The sequence below is a fragment of the Plasmodium gaboni genome, chromosome 12 (genome assembly GCF_001602025.1).
Source record: "Plasmodium gaboni strain SY75 chromosome 12, whole genome shotgun sequence".
In the NCBI taxonomy this organism is placed as follows: Eukaryota; Apicomplexa; class Aconoidasida; order Haemosporida; family Plasmodiidae; genus Plasmodium; species Plasmodium gaboni.
In genome coordinates this window covers 73,786-92,333 of record NC_031492.1, presented here as the reverse complement: position 1 = coordinate 92,333, position 18,548 = coordinate 73,786, and the positions used below count along the sequence as shown (strand labels likewise).

At 19.8% G+C, this 18,548-nt stretch overlaps 4 protein-coding genes across 4 annotated transcripts in view; 3 read left to right on the top strand and 1 right to left on the bottom strand.

Moving 5' to 3' along the window:
• Positions 1 to 588: 588 nt before the first annotated feature.
• On the top strand, positions 589 to 7,494 carry PGSY75_1202600 (conserved protein, unknown function; the record flags this gene model as incomplete). Its single annotated transcript, XM_018786619.1, has 6 exons — positions 589 to 6,306; positions 6,452 to 6,574; positions 6,671 to 6,799; positions 6,932 to 7,030; positions 7,158 to 7,286; positions 7,387 to 7,494. 6 exons carry the CDS (start codon positions 589 to 591, stop codon positions 7,492 to 7,494), a joined length of 6,306 nt encoding a protein of 2,101 aa, XP_018640484.1.
• Positions 7,495 to 8,394: 900 nt separating this feature from the next.
• On the top strand, positions 8,395 to 11,712 carry PGSY75_1202500 (putative trimethylguanosine synthase; the record flags this gene model as incomplete). Its single annotated transcript, XM_018786618.1, has 1 exon — positions 8,395 to 11,712. The coding sequence occupies one exon, from the start codon at positions 8,395 to 8,397 to the stop codon at positions 11,710 to 11,712; it is 3,318 nt and encodes a 1,105-aa protein (XP_018640483.1).
• Positions 11,713 to 12,537: 825 nt separating this feature from the next.
• PGSY75_1202400 (peptidyl-prolyl cis-trans isomerase) lies at positions 12,538 to 14,044 on the top strand (the record flags this gene model as incomplete). Its single annotated transcript, XM_018786617.1, has 8 exons — positions 12,538 to 12,612; positions 12,808 to 12,862; positions 12,970 to 13,046; positions 13,149 to 13,254; positions 13,379 to 13,473; positions 13,560 to 13,663; positions 13,783 to 13,852; positions 13,946 to 14,044. The coding sequence occupies 8 exons, from the start codon at positions 12,538 to 12,540 to the stop codon at positions 14,042 to 14,044; spliced, it is 681 nt and encodes a 226-aa protein (XP_018640482.1).
• A 121-nt stretch (positions 14,045 to 14,165) lies between these two features.
• PGSY75_1202300 (putative dynein heavy chain) overlaps positions 14,166 to 18,548 on the bottom strand; it is a gene marked incomplete at both ends in the record, with an annotated part of 21,853 nt that continues 17,470 nt past the window's right edge. Inside the window, 4 exons of the mRNA XM_018786616.1 lie at positions 14,166 to 14,426; positions 14,531 to 15,679; positions 15,944 to 16,136; positions 16,263 to 18,327. Of these exons, the coding sequence (XP_018640481.1) occupies positions 14,166 to 14,426; positions 14,531 to 15,679; positions 15,944 to 16,136; positions 16,263 to 18,327 (3,668 nt within the window). Of the gene's footprint in view, positions 14,427 to 14,530; positions 15,680 to 15,943; positions 16,137 to 16,262 lie in introns of the transcript that reaches the window.

Below are 18,548 nucleotides of genomic sequence, written 5' to 3'. Positions count from 1 at the left end.
AAAAATAATATATTTTTTTTTTTTTTTTTTTTTTTTTTTTTTTTTTTTTTTAAAAATTTTTTTTATTTTTTTATATTTTTATTTTTTTTTTTTTTTTTTTTTTTTTTTTTTTTTATATGTATATAAAACAAATTGTTAAATTGTATAATAAATAAAATATATACATATGTTATTTGAATAAATTTTTTTATAATGCAAAAAAAATGATTCTTTCCATATATGATAGTACACGATAAAAAAAAAAAAAAAAAAAAAAAAAAAGAAAAAAAAAAAAATTAATAACTTTATCCATTTAAAAAATTATTTATTTTTTTATTTAATATAATTTTATTTATTTATTTGTTTATTTATAATTGTTATATATATATATATATATATATATATAATAATATATATACATACATAAATGTTTAATTTATTTTATTTTATTTTTTTTTAAAAATAACAAGTAGTAAACGTATAAATAGTAAATAATAAAAAAAATATATATATATATATATATTTATATATATTTATATATTTATAATTTTTTTTTTTTTTTTTTTTTTTGTAATTGTATAAATATAATATCATTACAATAAATCTGCAATGGCAAAACAAAGGTTAACAGCACTCGACATACGTGCCATTGTTACATTATGCAAAAAGAATATTGTGGGATGTATTGTAACTAATATATACAATATATCTAATAAGATATATGTGATAAAATGTTCAAAGAAGGAACAGAAACTTTTTTTCTTAGTTGAAGCAGAAAAGAGAATACATATAACGGAATGGAAAAGAGAAAAGGATGTGATGCCTTCATCATTTACTATGAAATTAAGAAAACATTTACGTTCACGTAAAATTTCGAATATAAAACAATTAGGAGCTGATAGAGTTATTGATATACAATTTGGATATGATGAAAAGGCTAGTCATTTAATTGTAGAATTATATATTGCAGGAAATATAATATTAACTGATGAGAATTATAAGATCCTTAGTATTTTAAAGAGTAATGATACTATAATGGGAAGAAAATATATTGTGAATGATATATATAATGTAGAAGAGCACATGTCTGTTTTATTGTATAAGAATTTGAAAGGACCAGATGATAAGGAATATTTAAAAAAATGTATAATAGAAATATTGTTATATTATAATAATATTAATATGGATAATTTAATTTTGAAAGATGGTGATGAACTAAATAATAAAGTAAATAACGTTAATAATATTAACCAGAATGTTACAATAAATAATGGGGATATAGAATATAATAAAATGGGTTTGAAAAATGATGATACTGAACAAAAGATGAATGGCAATAATAATGATAGTAATACGCCTGGCACAAATGGGCAAGAGAAATTTAAAAATGAAAAGGATAAAAATGATAAAAATGAAAAAAGTGGTAAAAGTGATAAAAATAATAAAGACAATAAAAATAATGAAAATAATAAAAATAATAAAAATAACAAAAATAATAAAAATAATAAAAATAATAACAATATGAACAATAAAAACAGTGATGATATTAATAATGTAAAGAATGGGCATAAGAATGATAATAAAGTTGATAATCCTAATTGTAGTGATAATGAAAAAACGAAGAAGGTAAAAAAATTAAAAACCCTATGTGATTTAGCTTGTAAATTAATATTATTCGCACACAACGATTTAATAATACATTCCTTTTTGGAATGTCAGATAAATCCTTTAGATTTATTAGAAAATTATGATATAAATAAATTATGTGAAATATTTTGCCCTGTAATAAAAGAATGTTTATCAGTATTAAATAAGTTAAGTGATGAAGCATTTATGATAAAAGGATATGGTTTTTATAATTTAGAAAATGACAAGAATAAAAATAAAAATATTAAAACATGTAATACGAATAAAAAGGATATAGATAAAGATACAAATAATGATGATGATGATAAGAAAGAATTAAGAAATAATAACAGTATCGAAAAAAAAGAAGAATATAATTTTTCTGAATTCTCTCCCATTATTCTGAAGAATCATGAAATGAAAATAAATGAGAACAAAATAAAATACATTTCATTTGATGATTATAATTTATGTGTAGATACATATTTCAGCAAAATGGAATTATCAAAATATGATAAGCAGCAAGAAATTACTAAGAGTAAAAATGCAATAACAAAAGTGGATAAGATAAAATTAGATCATGAAAGGAGAATAGACCAATTAGAGAAAGAAGTATTATTATTAAAAAAGAAAATAACCTTAATACAATTAAATGATGTATTAATCGAAGAAGGAATTAAATTAATGCGTTCAGCACTTTCGACAAGTGCAAACTGGGAAAAAATATGGGAGCATATAAAAATATTTAAGAAGCAAGAACATCCAATTGCAGTACGTATAAAGTCAGTAAATTTTAAGAATTGTGAAATGGATTACTTATTGAGTGACTGTGATGATAAGATGAATAATAAAATGGATGATGATGATGATGATGATGATGAACATGAAGAAAATGATGATGAAAATGAAGATGATATATATAATGATAATAAAAAATCATGTGGTACTAATAAAATGTTTGCTGTTACCATTAATTTAAATAACTCTGTGTATGGAAATATTGAAGATTATCAGAGATTAAGAAAAAAGGCAGAAGAAAAAATTAGAAAGACAAAAATGGCTACCGATTTTGCTGTTAAAAAAGTTGAGAAGAAAAAAAAGAACAAAGATAATAATAATAATAATAAACAAAAAGGAAAAGTAAAATCAAGTGTTGGTCAAATTCAAAAGTTAAGAAAAGTGTACTGGTTTGAAAAATTTCATTGGTTTATATCCTCTGAAAATTATTTAGTGATAGCTGGAAGAGATGCATTACAAAATGAAATATTATTTAGAAGATATTTTCAAAAAAATGATATTTATGTGCATGCAGATATACATGGTGCAGCATCTTGTATTATTAAAAACCCTTATAAGGATACACCTATTCCTGACAAGACCCTTTCTGAAGCTGGCCAGCTAGCCATTTGTAGAAGTTCTGCTTGGAACAACAAAATAATTACTTCTGCCTGGTGGGTATATTACAACCAGGTGAGTAAGTCTGCTCCTAGTGGGGAATATTTAAAAACGGGTTCTTTTGTAATAAGAGGAAAGAAAAATTATTTGCCTCATGTAAAGTTAGAAATGGGATTTTGTGTTCTTTTTCAAATTGAGAAGGATGAAGAGTTGAATGTGGAAGACGTTCCTTTGGAGGAGAATAATATGGATCTTGATGAAACAAGAAAGGAGAATGGCAAAAATGATGAAATGGCAAATAATAAGATGGAAAATAATAAGATGGAAAATAATAAAAGGGAAAATATTAAATTAGAAAATAATAAGATGGAAAGTGAAATAGATAACAATAATATGAATCATTTAAATAATATTTCTGTTCCATATATTAATGAAGAGGATGTTGAAATTACTTCAGATAATATAAATGAAAACGATTCTGCAAAATGTGTGATACAAAAAAATTTTAGTAACATTAATATGATGGAAGAAAATAATATGTTGAATTTTTGTGTTTTAAGAGGAATCAAGGAGAATAAAAATTATAATAGCAGACGTATATGTGTAAAATTATTGTATGATATATTAAGTGATGATATATTTAAGAAAAATGTTTACAATAAATTTGCCTTTGCATGGTATAAGATAAAATCAAAGAGTTCTATGATAAAAGGAAAGAAAAATAGAAAGGGATTTAATAAATATATATATTACTTTATAAGAAATAAGAAGGATATATATAATATGATATATATTTTATATCCTGTAGTGATATATAATATATTAAGAAGAATGAATAATTCTAAGAATATATATAAAAAGAAATGTGTGGATTATATATATGTTAAAAAATTTTATCATACGTTTTGTAAAATAATAAAATATTTTTTCCACATTTATAATATATTAATTAGAAGAAGGAATAGCTCTTTAGAAAAAGAAAATTTTATTGAAATATATAAATATAAGAATTATATAATAAATACATTTTTTAAAGGATTAAAGGGTAATACAATATTGGTTGAGAGTATATATGATTTTCTTATTTTTGTGGATAGGATATTTTATGATAGATATAAATCTTCACAAGATGTAAATAATATATTTTCTTTGCCCTATTATAATAAAGATGTAGAAAAGGATAGTTGGGCAAATATATATAAAAATATGTATATGGAGTATAATATAAATGGTGTAAATAAGAAGATGTTAAATGATATGATGGAATATAATGAAAATTGTAATTTGTCAAATTATGATTATGCTATTAACACATGTATGGAAAATCGTTTCTTTGTTGCATGTGAAGTTTATGGTAGGCCCGTAACATTTAAAGACGATAGTGATGAAGAAATAAATTGTTCAGAAAAAAAGAATGAAAATATAATAAATGAGGAAGATGTAGATTCTTTATGTAGTAGCTACAGTGAAGTTAGCGAAAGTGAAAAAGGAAATAAGAAAGGCAAAAAGAAGAATGTTACTTTTGTATGTGATGATGAGAATAAGGAGAAGTGTGTTTCATTTAAAATGGAAACAAATGATGATAATGTTAATTATGATAAGAAATCAAATGAAAATGTATCTAGACCATTTAGATCTCGCAAAGGAACTGGTTATGTAAAAATGGATATGAATAAATTATTAAAGGATATAGAAGAGGAGGATGATGATGAAAAAAAGAAACAAGTAAGTTTTAAAAGGAAGGGTATAAATAGTGACGTAATAAAAAGGACCGTATCCTTTTCATCAGAAGAAGAACATATATGTGTTGAGCAACCTGCTTCATTGTATATGCCGAGACCAGTAAGGACAAGAAAGGCAACTGGTTTTGTTAAAATGGATATGAAAAAATTGTTAGATGAAATAGGAGTTGATGATGAGATAAATGATGAAAATATACAAAGTGATGAAAACAAGTTTGAAGAGAAAGGAAAGAAGGTGACTTTTGAGAATTACAAGAATAATGATGCTATAAAAAAGTGTGTATCCTTTTCTTCAGAAGAGGAATATATACCTGTAGATGAGCCGGTTTCTTTGAAGGTGGCTAGACCAGTTAGATCAAGGAAGGCTACTGGTTTTGTTAAAATGAATGTTAGTAAGTTGTTACAACAGATAGGTTCTGATGAACATAATGAAGAAATGAGAGGTGATGATAAAAAGGAAAAGAAGGTAACATTCAAAAATAAGGATATAAGTAGCGAATTAGATAAAAAAAGTACAACTACATATATATCTGAAGAGGACCATAATATATGTTCTAAGAATTCTGAATCTTCTCCTAGGTTTCGATCTGTGAGGTCAAGAAAACCGACGGGCTTTGTTAAAATGGACGTTAGTAAATTATTAAGAGAAGTAGAATATGAAAAGGAAGGAGATGATGGAACAGCTGTTAGGTTTGACAATAATATGAGAAGTAACGATGGAATGAAGAAGACGGTTTCATTTTCATCAGAGGAGGAATATATTCCTGTGAATCAATCAGAAACTGTGAATAATGCAAGACCTGTGAGGACTCGTAAGGCTACAGGTTTTGTTAAAGTGGATATGAGTAAATTATTAAAGGAGGTGGAACAAGAATTAGAAGAAGAAGAAAAAGAGGATGATTATGATGATGTTGTTGGAATAGAAGAGAAAAAAAAAAAAAAGCGTCGAGAGCAGATAGAATGTGATATAAAGGATGAAGGAGAACATAATAATAATAATAGTGATGATGATAATTTGAGAAAAGATAATAAAAAGGTAACGTTTAATGATAAAATATGTGATCTTATGAATAAAAAGATTGTATCTTTTTATTCAGAGGAAGAACATATTCCTGTTGACGAACATGTGTCTTTAAATATGGTAAGGCCAGTGAGAACACGAAAACCTACTGGATTTGTAAATGTTGATGTTAGTAAATTACTTATGGATATAGGAAGTAAGGATTTTAAGGATGAAGATGAAGAAAAAAGTGATGATGAAAGTGAAGAGAAAAGTGAAGAACAAAGTGAAGAACAAAGTGAAGAACAAAGTGAAGAAGAAATTGAAGAAGAAAGTGAGGATGATGATGAGGACGCGAGTGAAGAATATTCAGTTGAAAAGAAAAAAACCAATTATGATAATAATAATAATGTTAGTGACAAGGAAGGGTTAAATAATTCCGGAGATGATAATTCCTATGTAGAGGATACTTATGGTAATAATAAAAATAAAACTAAAAGAAATAAAGAAAATGATACATTAAAAAAAAATGTTTCTTTTGAATGTAATGAAAATAAAAATAAGGTAAGAATGTGTGTATAATATTATATATATATATATATATGTATATGTATATATTGTAATATATATGTAGATAATCCTATATACATATAATTTTTTTTTCTTTTTCTTTTTAATTTAAATATATGTAAATATTTATATATATTAGAATAATGTACATTTATTAAGAGGGGCAAGAACGAAGAAAAAACGTATGAAGAAAAAATATAAAGAGCAAGAAGGTGATGAGGAATCAAGGGCATTGCATATGAAAATAATTGGTTCAAAAATGGTAAGGAGAAATATATTTTAAAAATATATATATATATATATATATATATATATATAAATATATACATATATATGTATATGTTTATTTTTATTTTAGATGAAACATGAAATTGAAAAGCCAAAAAAAAAAGAGGAAGAATTAAAACCGTTCGAAACGCAAAATAAGTATAAAGGTCCAAAGGAAGTTATAACAAATTATGAGAAAATAAATGAGGATGATATGGATGTAAGAATAATTTTTTTATATTTTATTTTTTTAAAAATGTGGAAAAAAAAAACATAAAAAAAAAAAATAATAATAATAAATGAGTATATATATATATATATATATATATATATATTTTTTTATTTTTTATAGATAAAATTAAATGAAATACATAAATTAACCAATTCACCCAGTGAAGGAGATAATTTGTCATTTGCAATTCCTATGTGTGCTCCTTATTCAGCCATACAAGTAAAAATAAAATGGAAAAAAAAAAAAAAAAAAATATTTATATGTATTAATTCATTTATGTGGTGTTGATATTTCTATTTTTATTTTTGTTTATTTTTTTTATTTTTTTTTTTTTAATTTTTTGTAGGCTCATAAATATAAAATCAAACTTGTTCCAGGAAATACGAAGAAAGGGAAGGTGGCAGATTCTTGTATTTCATATTTTTTAAAAAATGCTACAAATGAAAAAGAGAAGGAATTAATAAAAAATATATCGGTAATTTTAAGTTTGTTTTGATGATATATATATTATAAAATATATATATATATATATATATATTTTTTTTTTTTTTTTTTATGTTATTTTAATTTTTTAGATGGATGAATTAGGAAATTGCATTATAGCAAATTGTACTCCTGATTTGAAGGAATTAAAAGAATTATCAAAAAATAATTTTATAGCAAAAAAAGGAAGAAAAAAGTAGACATGTGATAAATGAAATGTTGTATTGTTGTAAATGATTGTATCATGTTTTTATTATTTTTATATATGTAGTAATTTTCATTGAATGAAATGAATGAAGAAAGTAAAGGATTATATATACATATAAGTAATATATTTTTTTTTATTTTCTTCAAAAATGTAATTACCTTTGTTTTTAAGATTTTTTTTTTTTTTTTTGTATTATTATTATATAATTATATATATATATATAATTACATATATGATCAAAAAATATAGAAGGAAAAAAAAAAAAAAAAAAAAAAACTTGATTTTTCTATTATAATTTATTTAATTTATAATTAAATATTTTTTATCATGTTTAATTCAATGTTTTTTTAGAAATATAAATTATAAAAAATAATAATAATATTTTAAATGAATATATTTATAAATGTTTAAGCGTATCATTTTTATTAATATATATATTATGTGATATATATATATATATATATATATATAATATATATATATATTTTTTAATTGTTCATTGTTGTGGATGAGATATGTAAAAAAAAAAAAAAAATATAGATATATTTTTTCAACATTATAAATATTATATATATATATTAATAAAAAATATTAATAAATAAAAGCAAGAAGAAATTAAAATTACATTTAATTGAATATATATGTTTTTGTTTATTTATTTTTTAAAAATATGACTGCTTCTATTTTTAGTAGATTATTGAAATATGATTTAAAATATTAATTATTATATATATATATATATATATATATATATATATATATTTATTGTTATATAATAAAAATAAATGAATTTTCAAATAAATTTCCTATTAATTTTATATTGTTTGTTTATGTTTGTATTATATATTAAAATGAAAATAATTTGATAAGAGTGTAATATAAACTTATTATGATGCTTAAAGTGAGATATGAGAACTTGAACGATATAAGGAAGGATGATGAAATATTAAATATTTGTTTTGTAGCACATCCATGTTATTATTCAGTGTTAGATTTAGAAGAAAGGGAATTATTTAATAAAAGAGTTTATGAAAATTTTTGTAAGTTTGCTGAAAGAGTTGATATATATGATAAGAATGAATATCTAAGTGTTTATAGAAGACATGATAAAAAATGTAGAGAATTATATATGCTAAAAAGTTGGGAGTTATTAAAGAATACATATAGATATAAAATGCCTGTAATATTTAAAAATTTAGAATATTTTGATTTATATAATATGGAGAAGATACGTTATTATTCAATTAATTATAATAAAAAAAAAGGAACAAAAGGAAATAGTTATGTGGTTCGAAATAAGAAGAAACTAAATATGATTGAGAAAGAAAAATGTTTTATTCTAGATAATCATATGATATATTCTATGACACCTGAGTATATAGCAAAAAGTATTAGTAAAAATATATTATTGAATATGAATTATATAAAGAAGGGATGTAAAAAATTATTAAGTATAAAAGAGTATAATAAAAATAGTAAGAATGACAATAAAATTAATGATAATTTATATAATAACAAATTGGATGATGATTATTATAATGATAATATGAATTATAAAGATAATAATATTTCTAAGAGAAAAAAATTTTATCCTATTAAGAAAAAAAGAAAGATAGAACCCATTTTGAATAGTAATAAAAAGTTTTCTATTGAGAGAAAAAAAAAAATTTTAATTTATTTAGACCCTTTTGCTGGTGCAGGAGGGAATTGTAATCACATGAATGATATATTTACAATTGGATGTGATATAAATATTTATCGAATAAAACAATGTCAGCATAACTGTAAGTTTTATAATAAGAATGTGGATTTTATTTTATGTGATTTTTTTAATCTTGTTACTCATTTTAGAAAGGACACAATCGATGTTATATTTTTTAGTGTACCTTGGGGGGGACCAAAATATAAGAATAAAAAAAAATTTGAACTAGACACTGAAATAATAAATAATATAAGTGTATATAAATGTTTAGAAGTTTCTATAGAACTAACTGAAAATTTAATTTTCTATCTTCCAAGAAATGTCTGTATGAAGGAATTATATTATTTCTTTGAGTATTATAAAAAATTAGTAACTAATAAAAAATATATGAATTTAAAAAATGATGATATTTCTATATATGATATAAAACAAAAAGATATGAACTTTATATGTAATGATAAATATTATGAAAATGGTAGTAAATTACAAAATAATAATATGTTATTAGAATTATATATAAATCGAACTAGATGTAATTATCAAAAAAAAGATGATAATAGTTTAAATAATTTTTTTTATTTTTTAAATGAGAAATGTGATATATATGATAATAAATTTATTTTTTCAAATGTGCAAAATATTTTTCATATTAATATTGATCATTGTTATAATATATTTAATTCTTTTATGAGTGACAAAACATCTATTCAAAGAGAAACATATGGTGTACTTGATGAATCCTTACATGATAATATTATAAATAATAGTAATCAGGATATGATTGAAATATATGATAATAATAATAACATATATAGTTTTGATGATGATAATAATAATAACATATATAGTTTTGATGATGATAATAATAATAACATATATAGTTTTGATGATGATAATAATAATAACATATATAGTTTTGATGATGATAATAATAATAACATATATAGTTATGATGATAATAATAACATATATAGTTTTAATGATAATGTTGAGGATGAAAAGAAAGAAATAAAAGAAAATAAAAAATATTCAATTAATTATTATAATAATGATATAGATAGAAATTATTCTCCTAATAAGAAAAAGATGAAAAAGAAAAATATATGGGCGTGGCATAATACATGTATGGTTTTATATCTTGGTAATATATCTTCAAATATTAGAAATCGAAAAATTATAAACATTAAAGATATGTATTATATTGATAAGAAATTATCAAATATATTAATAGATATAGAAATTGATAAGAATAAATGTAAGCAATTTTTTTTTTCCTATCATAATTTTGTTAATAGTCAAAAAAAGAAAGTTTTTTTTGATATCTATCAAAATAATAACAACTTATTTAATAATATGTTTTATATTAATAAAAATGAGCTAATAATAAAAAAAATATATTTAATTAAGGAAAAAAACATTTTATATATAAATATTTTTATTATGAAAAAATTATTTAATATAATTGAAAAAATAATATTACTTTTTTTTAATAATATAAAAAATATGATAGGTTATAACAAAATAAGTTTCTTAAATAAAATATGTATACAATTTCAAAATGTATATTATAATAAAATATTAACACAATATATTGATAAAAATGTTGATATTAAAAAATATGAAACTTATATTTATAAGGATGATGATAAGAAAATACATTTATGTTATATACATTTATTTGATTATTTTAATATTATAATAAAAAAAATTATGAAAGAATTTATTTTGTTGTTTAGTATATATTTATATGATATATCATATATGAAATATTATTTTAGACACAAGAATGTTGATATAGAAAAAAAAAAAAGAAAAATTTTTTCTACACAATGTTTAAAAAAAGTCCATTATAATATAATAAGAATATTATTTAATTTCTTATTATATATGAAAATATATTTAAATATTGTATCTAATAATATAAAATTGGAGAATTATTTTGATCAGCACTTTATTTTAGATAATATTAATATAGACAATATAACTAATAACCTTTTAAATAGATTTTTTTTGATATATTCTTTGAGAAAAGAAAAAAACACAAATTATAATTTTAAAACAAATAATGTTGTTACGTCATATGTAGATTACTTTAAAAACTTTATAAAATATATAATCCATATATCTATTAATTTAGAGTTAAAAGAAAATAATGAAGAAAAAACAATATCTATGAATCATATGAGTAATTTTTTTTTTCGTTCTTTATTTAATATAGAAAAAAAGGTTGATATACTTATAAATAAGCTGAATAATAATCTAAATAATAATGAGGACGATATAAAATATTATAAATATAATTTATATTTGTTTTTAATTCATTTTTTTACAAAACAATTTTTATATAATAGTCACGTTAATATAAATCTGGATTATTTTAACACCCTCCTCTTCTTTTATTTAAATCAGGTATATAACTTGTCAAAGCATCAAGAGGGCTACATAAATATATTTCTTCATTTTCTGAATAATTTTTTATATAAAAACTTTTTCCTAAAAATAATATGACAAAAATGAAAATAAATAAATAAATAAATATATATATGTTTTTTTTTTTTTTTTTTTTTTTTTTTTTTTTTTTTTTTTTTTTTTTTTTTTTTTTTGTCTTTATAAATCTAATGTTTTGTATGTTTTTGTGTTGTTATATATATAACATTATACTGAATTGTTTTTTATACATATATTTTTTTTTTGACAACTACTAACATATATATTTTTTCTTAAATGGTATTTATATATATATATATATATATATATATATTTATATATATATATATCATAAAATTGATACAATATTAAAAATATGTTAAATAAATATTATATATATATATATATTAATAATATTAGAAACGCTGTTTAAAAAAGAATAAAGGAGAATATAAAATATAGTATGTGAATAATTATATATATAAATAATAATATATATATAATAATGTGCAATAAAAATATAGACTGTTATACTAAATATATTGTGTAATAATAATATATTGAACAGGCTAATAAGTATTTAGGATCAACAAAATGTAATAAAAAAAAAATAAAATATATTATATTATATGGTTTAGCAGTTTTTTTTTTTTTGTGGTAATATTATATATATAATATATATATCAATTTTTATTTTTATAATTTCTTTTTTTTTTTTATTTTTATTTTTAAGTTAATTTTTTTTTTTTTTTTTTTATTTTTAAGTTAATTTTTTTTTTTTTTTTTTTTACGGAAGAAAAAAATATTTTCTCATTATGTATATTATAACTCTTTTGAAAGAGAAAAGAAAAAGAAATTAAATAAAATGTATAGTTCTATTATTATATAATTTTTGTGGAATATAAAATGAATATTCCTAATCCTCGTGTATTTTTGGATATAGCTATTGGTGGAAGGAATGCGGGACGAATGATATTTGAGGTAATTAAAAATAAAATGAAAAGAAAAGAAAAAAAAGAAATTACTTATATATATATATATATATATATGTGTATCATTTTGTAAGGTTGTGTGTTTCATTTATCATTTGACTATATCAGCTTTGTATTAATGTAATATTACCTTATTATATACTTTTGATTAATATAATATATTTACTCATAACGTTTTTTATAGCTTTTTATGGATAAACTTCCCATAACATGTGAAAATTTCAGATGTCTATGTACTGGTAATTTATTTATATAATAAAATTATGAAGAGCAAATATATATATATATATATATATATATATATATATATGTATTTTTTTTATTTTTTTTTTTTTTTTTAACAAAGGAGAAACAGGTTTAGGTTATTATTTAAAACCACGATGGTATAAGAATTCTCCTATCCACAGAATAGTCACCGATTTTGTATGAATAAATGAAAAAAAAAAAAAAAAAAATATAAATATATATATTTATTTATATGTTAATATCTTGTAAATTTTTTATATATTTTTGTTCCTTGTTCAGATGTTTCAAGGTGGAGATTTTAACTTCGGAAATGGTTATGGTGGGGAGTCAATATATGGTCAATATTTTAGAAATGAAAAATTTATTTATAAACATTCAAAAAGGGGTAATTTTTAAAATATGAAAAAGATGATGATATAAAATGTAATATATATGTTATATAAACGTGTCGAATTTTTATGTACATATATATATATATATGTATATATGTTTATATGTTAATATTTTAGGTATATTATCAATGTGTCAAACAAGAATAAAACACACAAATAATTCACAATTTTTTGTTACTTTTAAAAGTTGCCCTTGGTTAGATAAAAAACATGTAAGTAAATGATTAAGATATTTATGAAGAGCATATAAGTATGTTATGATAATTATATTATTTTTCTCATTGAATTTTTTTTGTAGGTTGTTTTGGGCCATTTGGAATATGGATTTGATACTCTATCTTTTATTGAAGAACAGGCAACATTAATTGGAAAACCCAAAAAGCAAGTATTTATATATAATTGGTAATATATAAATAAATAGATAGATATATATGTATATAAATATATATATATTTTTTTTTTTTTGTATACCCCCCTGCTGATAATTTTGTTTGCCCCTTCATTTTTTTTTTTTTTTGTAGCGGTGTTATTCCTTTGGATAAAATAAAATATAAATCTCCAGACAATTCAGATGATGACTATATTATACCAGTAAAAATAAATAAGAAACGAAATATTTGTAGACTTAAAGTGATGACAACACATTTATTTTGTTTCATTTTATTATTCTTTATTTTATTGTAGGATATTGAAAAGCCATTATTAGAAAAGGATATAAGTATTAATGAGAATACTGATTTTAATGAGTTGAGAAATATGTATAAATATAATAAACGTTTTTAAGGATATAAAAAAATTATAATAAAAGAAGCTTTCAAGGATTACCTTATAAGTGTACTCATAAAATATATATGTATATATATATATATATATATATATGTATATGTGTGTTTTCATTTTCATTTTAGTTATATATAAATAAGTATATTTTATTTATATATATGAAGGACTTATGTTTGTCCGATTTAAAATACAAATATGTTATAAACTTATTATTTTTGTTTTTGTTTAATTTTTTATTATATTTGTTTTGATAGAGAGGTATTTTTTTATCTTTTAATATATTTTTTTCCTTCTTCTCAATAACAGTTAATGTTATTATGGGTAATTGATCGTATTTCTTGTTATTTTTGGATTTGATTCCAAAACAATCAAAATTGTTATTCTAAAAAAAAAAAAAAAAAAAAAAAAAAAAAACACATAAAAATAGATATTGTAATATATATATATATTTATTTATTTATTTATTCGATTGTATTTGATTCCTACCAGGGTATATATCCCCACAATATCTACATCAGTATATATGTCCATATCATAATGAACATAATTTGAATAATTTATTTGGTTTGAAACATATTCTGTGTCTTCATCACTACTATAGTAAATATTTTTTTGTGTATGTACATTTTCCTTTTTATTTAAATCAGATTTATTATTAGTTTTGCATATAAAAATACAATCTTTAATTTTTTTTTGATATATAAAACTATATTTAATTAATAAAGCTTTAAAAAATTCGGTAGGATAAAATAGATATTGTATATTATAAAATTTGAGTTCTCCTGTAATATTCCAGAAATATAATTGTTCTTTTATATTTTCAAAATAGGTTATAAAATTATTTACATATTTTATTTTTTTATTAAAATATATAGCCCATTGTGGTGGTATTTTATTTAATGATAGAAAGATCATAATTATTTTTGTATGTATATCCAATTTTTTCTTATTTTTATTTAGTTGTTGTTCTATTTGTATTACATCTGAATAGAGATTATTTGTAATTTCTTTAAATATTTTTGTTTCTTTTTTACAACATAATTGTATTGTTGTCATATTATTTTTATGCCATTCTGAATTTATGTTAAGGTTATCTTTAAACAATAATTTAAGTTTTTTAAGTAATTCATAAAATTCATTCATCTTTTTTATATTCTTCATAAAGTCCATATTTAATAAATTCTGTTCATAAATTAGATCATAATAATGATAGTTATTATATATACTATTTTTTATATTATTTGTATAAGTATATTTAAATATTTTTTCCAAAGTTTTAATATCATTATTGTCTTTATTAATATTTACAAAATGATTGTTCTCATTATTTACAATATATTCATTTGTTTCTGTACTGTTTATTTTAGTTATGTCTGGATCCTTTTCATTTACATTAAGATCTTTTATTTTAAGAACATCTGAACTATCAGAATTTAGAAAGGAGCTTGAATAATAGTCACTGTCAAGATTAAAGAAAATATCTTTGTCGTTATATTCTTTCTCGTATATTAAAATTTCATCTTGACAAATTTTTTTTAAATTGTTGAGGAGATTTTTATTTTGCTCTTCTTCTTTCTTCTTATCGGCTTCAATTTTCATTCCATATGTTTTGCAGCTATTAAAAAAAGGGTAGCTCTAAAAAGAAAAATGTAAAATATAACATAATATTTGTGCTTATTATGGAGAGGGTATGTATACATTCTCTCAAGTTATTATATATATATATATATGTATATATGTGATATGTCCTTATATATTTATTTTTGCACACAATTTTTTTTTTTTTTTTTTTTTTTTATATTTTATGTATGAACAAGTCAGGTAAAAATATATATACATACATATGTACATATATTCATATTTATACAAATTTTTAATTCTATAAAATTTTGTGTGGACCTTAATTAAATTGATATATTCTTTGATAGAACGGTTTAGTAAGAATTTATATTTATATGATTCATCAACCGAGAAAATGAACTCATTTTTCTCATTAAATGAATATTCATTAAAATATTCGTTGATATAGCTTTTTATAATATTCCTGTCTGTGTGCTTGATTTTGCTTGAATATATGTTTAGGATAATATTTCTTGTGTTTGAAGAAGAAGGAAAATAATGATATACATATAAATAAATGAATATATATATATATATATATATATATATTTTATGTTATTATTTTATTTTATTTTATTTTATTTTATTTTTTTGTTACTTTACGAATTTCCAGTTTATATTCACCTCCTTTGTTTCAGGTTGGTCAGTTATGGACGCTTGATTAAAATATTGAGAATCCATCTGATGCACCTCGGAGAGATTAGTTATAAAATTTTTCTGTTGAATTAAATTAAAATAATATATTAAAGAATCAAATGTTGTTTCAAAATCTTTATTATCAAAATAATAAAAATGATCAAATCCATAGTTATTGTAATTGGATCTACATATTAATATGGTATGAAAAAATGCTAATGAAAATAGGAAAGAGTTGAAAAAATTATTTTTTAATTTTTGTTTATATATATTGTGTACATAAATAAAAAAATCTAAAAAGAATGTTTTCAAAAATTGTTCTTTATGTGCATAAATTTTAATAGCTTTTTTAATTATAGATAAAGATAAATCTTTTTCTGATGTTAAGATTAATTGAAAATTTGAATGAATTTTTTTGTTATTATATATTTCATAAAATTTATCTATATTAAAATTAATTATATGGAAATTTTCTAATAATAATTTTTTTCCGTTTTGTAAGGAAGTTTCAATGGATATTTGAATATCATTATTAAAATTATTACCAACACTAAGAATTTTTAAGGAGCTACTATTATTATGAATATAACTACTAGTTGTTATATTATTATTATTATTATTTGTAGTAGTATTAGTTTTATTAGTATTATAACTTGTATTATAATTAGTATTATTTTTATTTTTATTAATGTTACATTTTGATAATATATAATCATAAGAATGGTTTGGCTCTGTAATATATAGAAATGTTTTTGTATCTACATAATTTAAATCACTTGAGAGACAAAAGGTCAATGATTCGGTTAGATCTAGATAATTTTTTAATTGTGAATATATATAATAAAATAATCTATCTTTGCGCATAATATAAATAAATAATATAATTTCTAATGTATTTAATTGTATTTTTTTAAGGAAAAAAAGATTTTCTTCTGGTTTTGTTTGTTTATACCAATTAAAATATTCAATAGTATTATTTTGCATATCATTGATTAATATTTGAAGGTTGTTATATTCCTTTGATATAAATAAAAGTTGTGTCTTTTTTTTTATATTTATCCATTCAATATTATTTAATGTATTTATATTTATGTTTATATTATATAGATTGTTCATTTTTATGAATAAAGAATAATATGTATATTTTTCTATTTTATTAGATTTAATATTATCATGTTCTTTTTGTTGTTCTATATAATTTAATTTTTGTTGTTCAAATATTAATGATGTATAGAATATGAATAAAAAGAATAATCTGTCATTTTTGTTTATGGAATTTAATATGAATAGAAAACAATTATGTGTAAATTTTTTGATTAACTGATTAAAATTACATATTAACATTTTCTTATTAATATTTTTAATAAGATGATTTAATATATTTAATAAATAATTAAAATTAAAATAATATATGGATTTGATTTTTGATAATAATAATAATATTTTATATATAGAATGAAATCTATAACCTAGATATTTAATATTTTTAGATGAATCATTTATTTTGATTATTTCTTGTTGATATTCTTTTAATAATTTTTTTATTTCTATTTTTTTAAGGGCATTGTTATTAATAGCATTAATAAGATTTTTATTATTATTATTGATGTTATTATTATGGATGTTGTTATTGTTATCAATGTTGTTATTATTATTATTATTATTATTATTATTATTATTATTATTATCAATATTGTTGTTGTTGATATTATTAATAATCGTATTGGTGTTGTTATTTATACTAACAGCATTATTAAAAGAACATAATTCGATTATCATTCCATCGTCTAAAAATTTTAATGTTTGTTTAGTTTCATAATAGTTTTTAATTTTTGTGTTAAAATTTAGAACCTTCTTTTCTTCCTCATGTTTAAATATAATGTTGATAACTTTGTTTATAATTAGATGTTTATCTATTTGAAAATTAATTATATTAACATAGTCTTCTATATCTTGAAAATATCTGTCGTTTGTATCGCTAACAAGGAATAATTTAAACTCTCTATTGTATTCGAGTTTTTTTTTTCCTAAAAAGTAAATGAAATTAAAATAAATATGTAGAGAGAGCGACTGAGTTATGTCAATTCATATTGCATATAATATTATATATGTAATGTATAAAAAATATATGGGTACACACAAATATTTAATATTACATAATATATTATATTTTTTGTTTATATATATATATATATATGTGTGTGTATTTTTTTTTTTTTTTTTTTTTTTTTTTTTTTTTTTTTTTTTT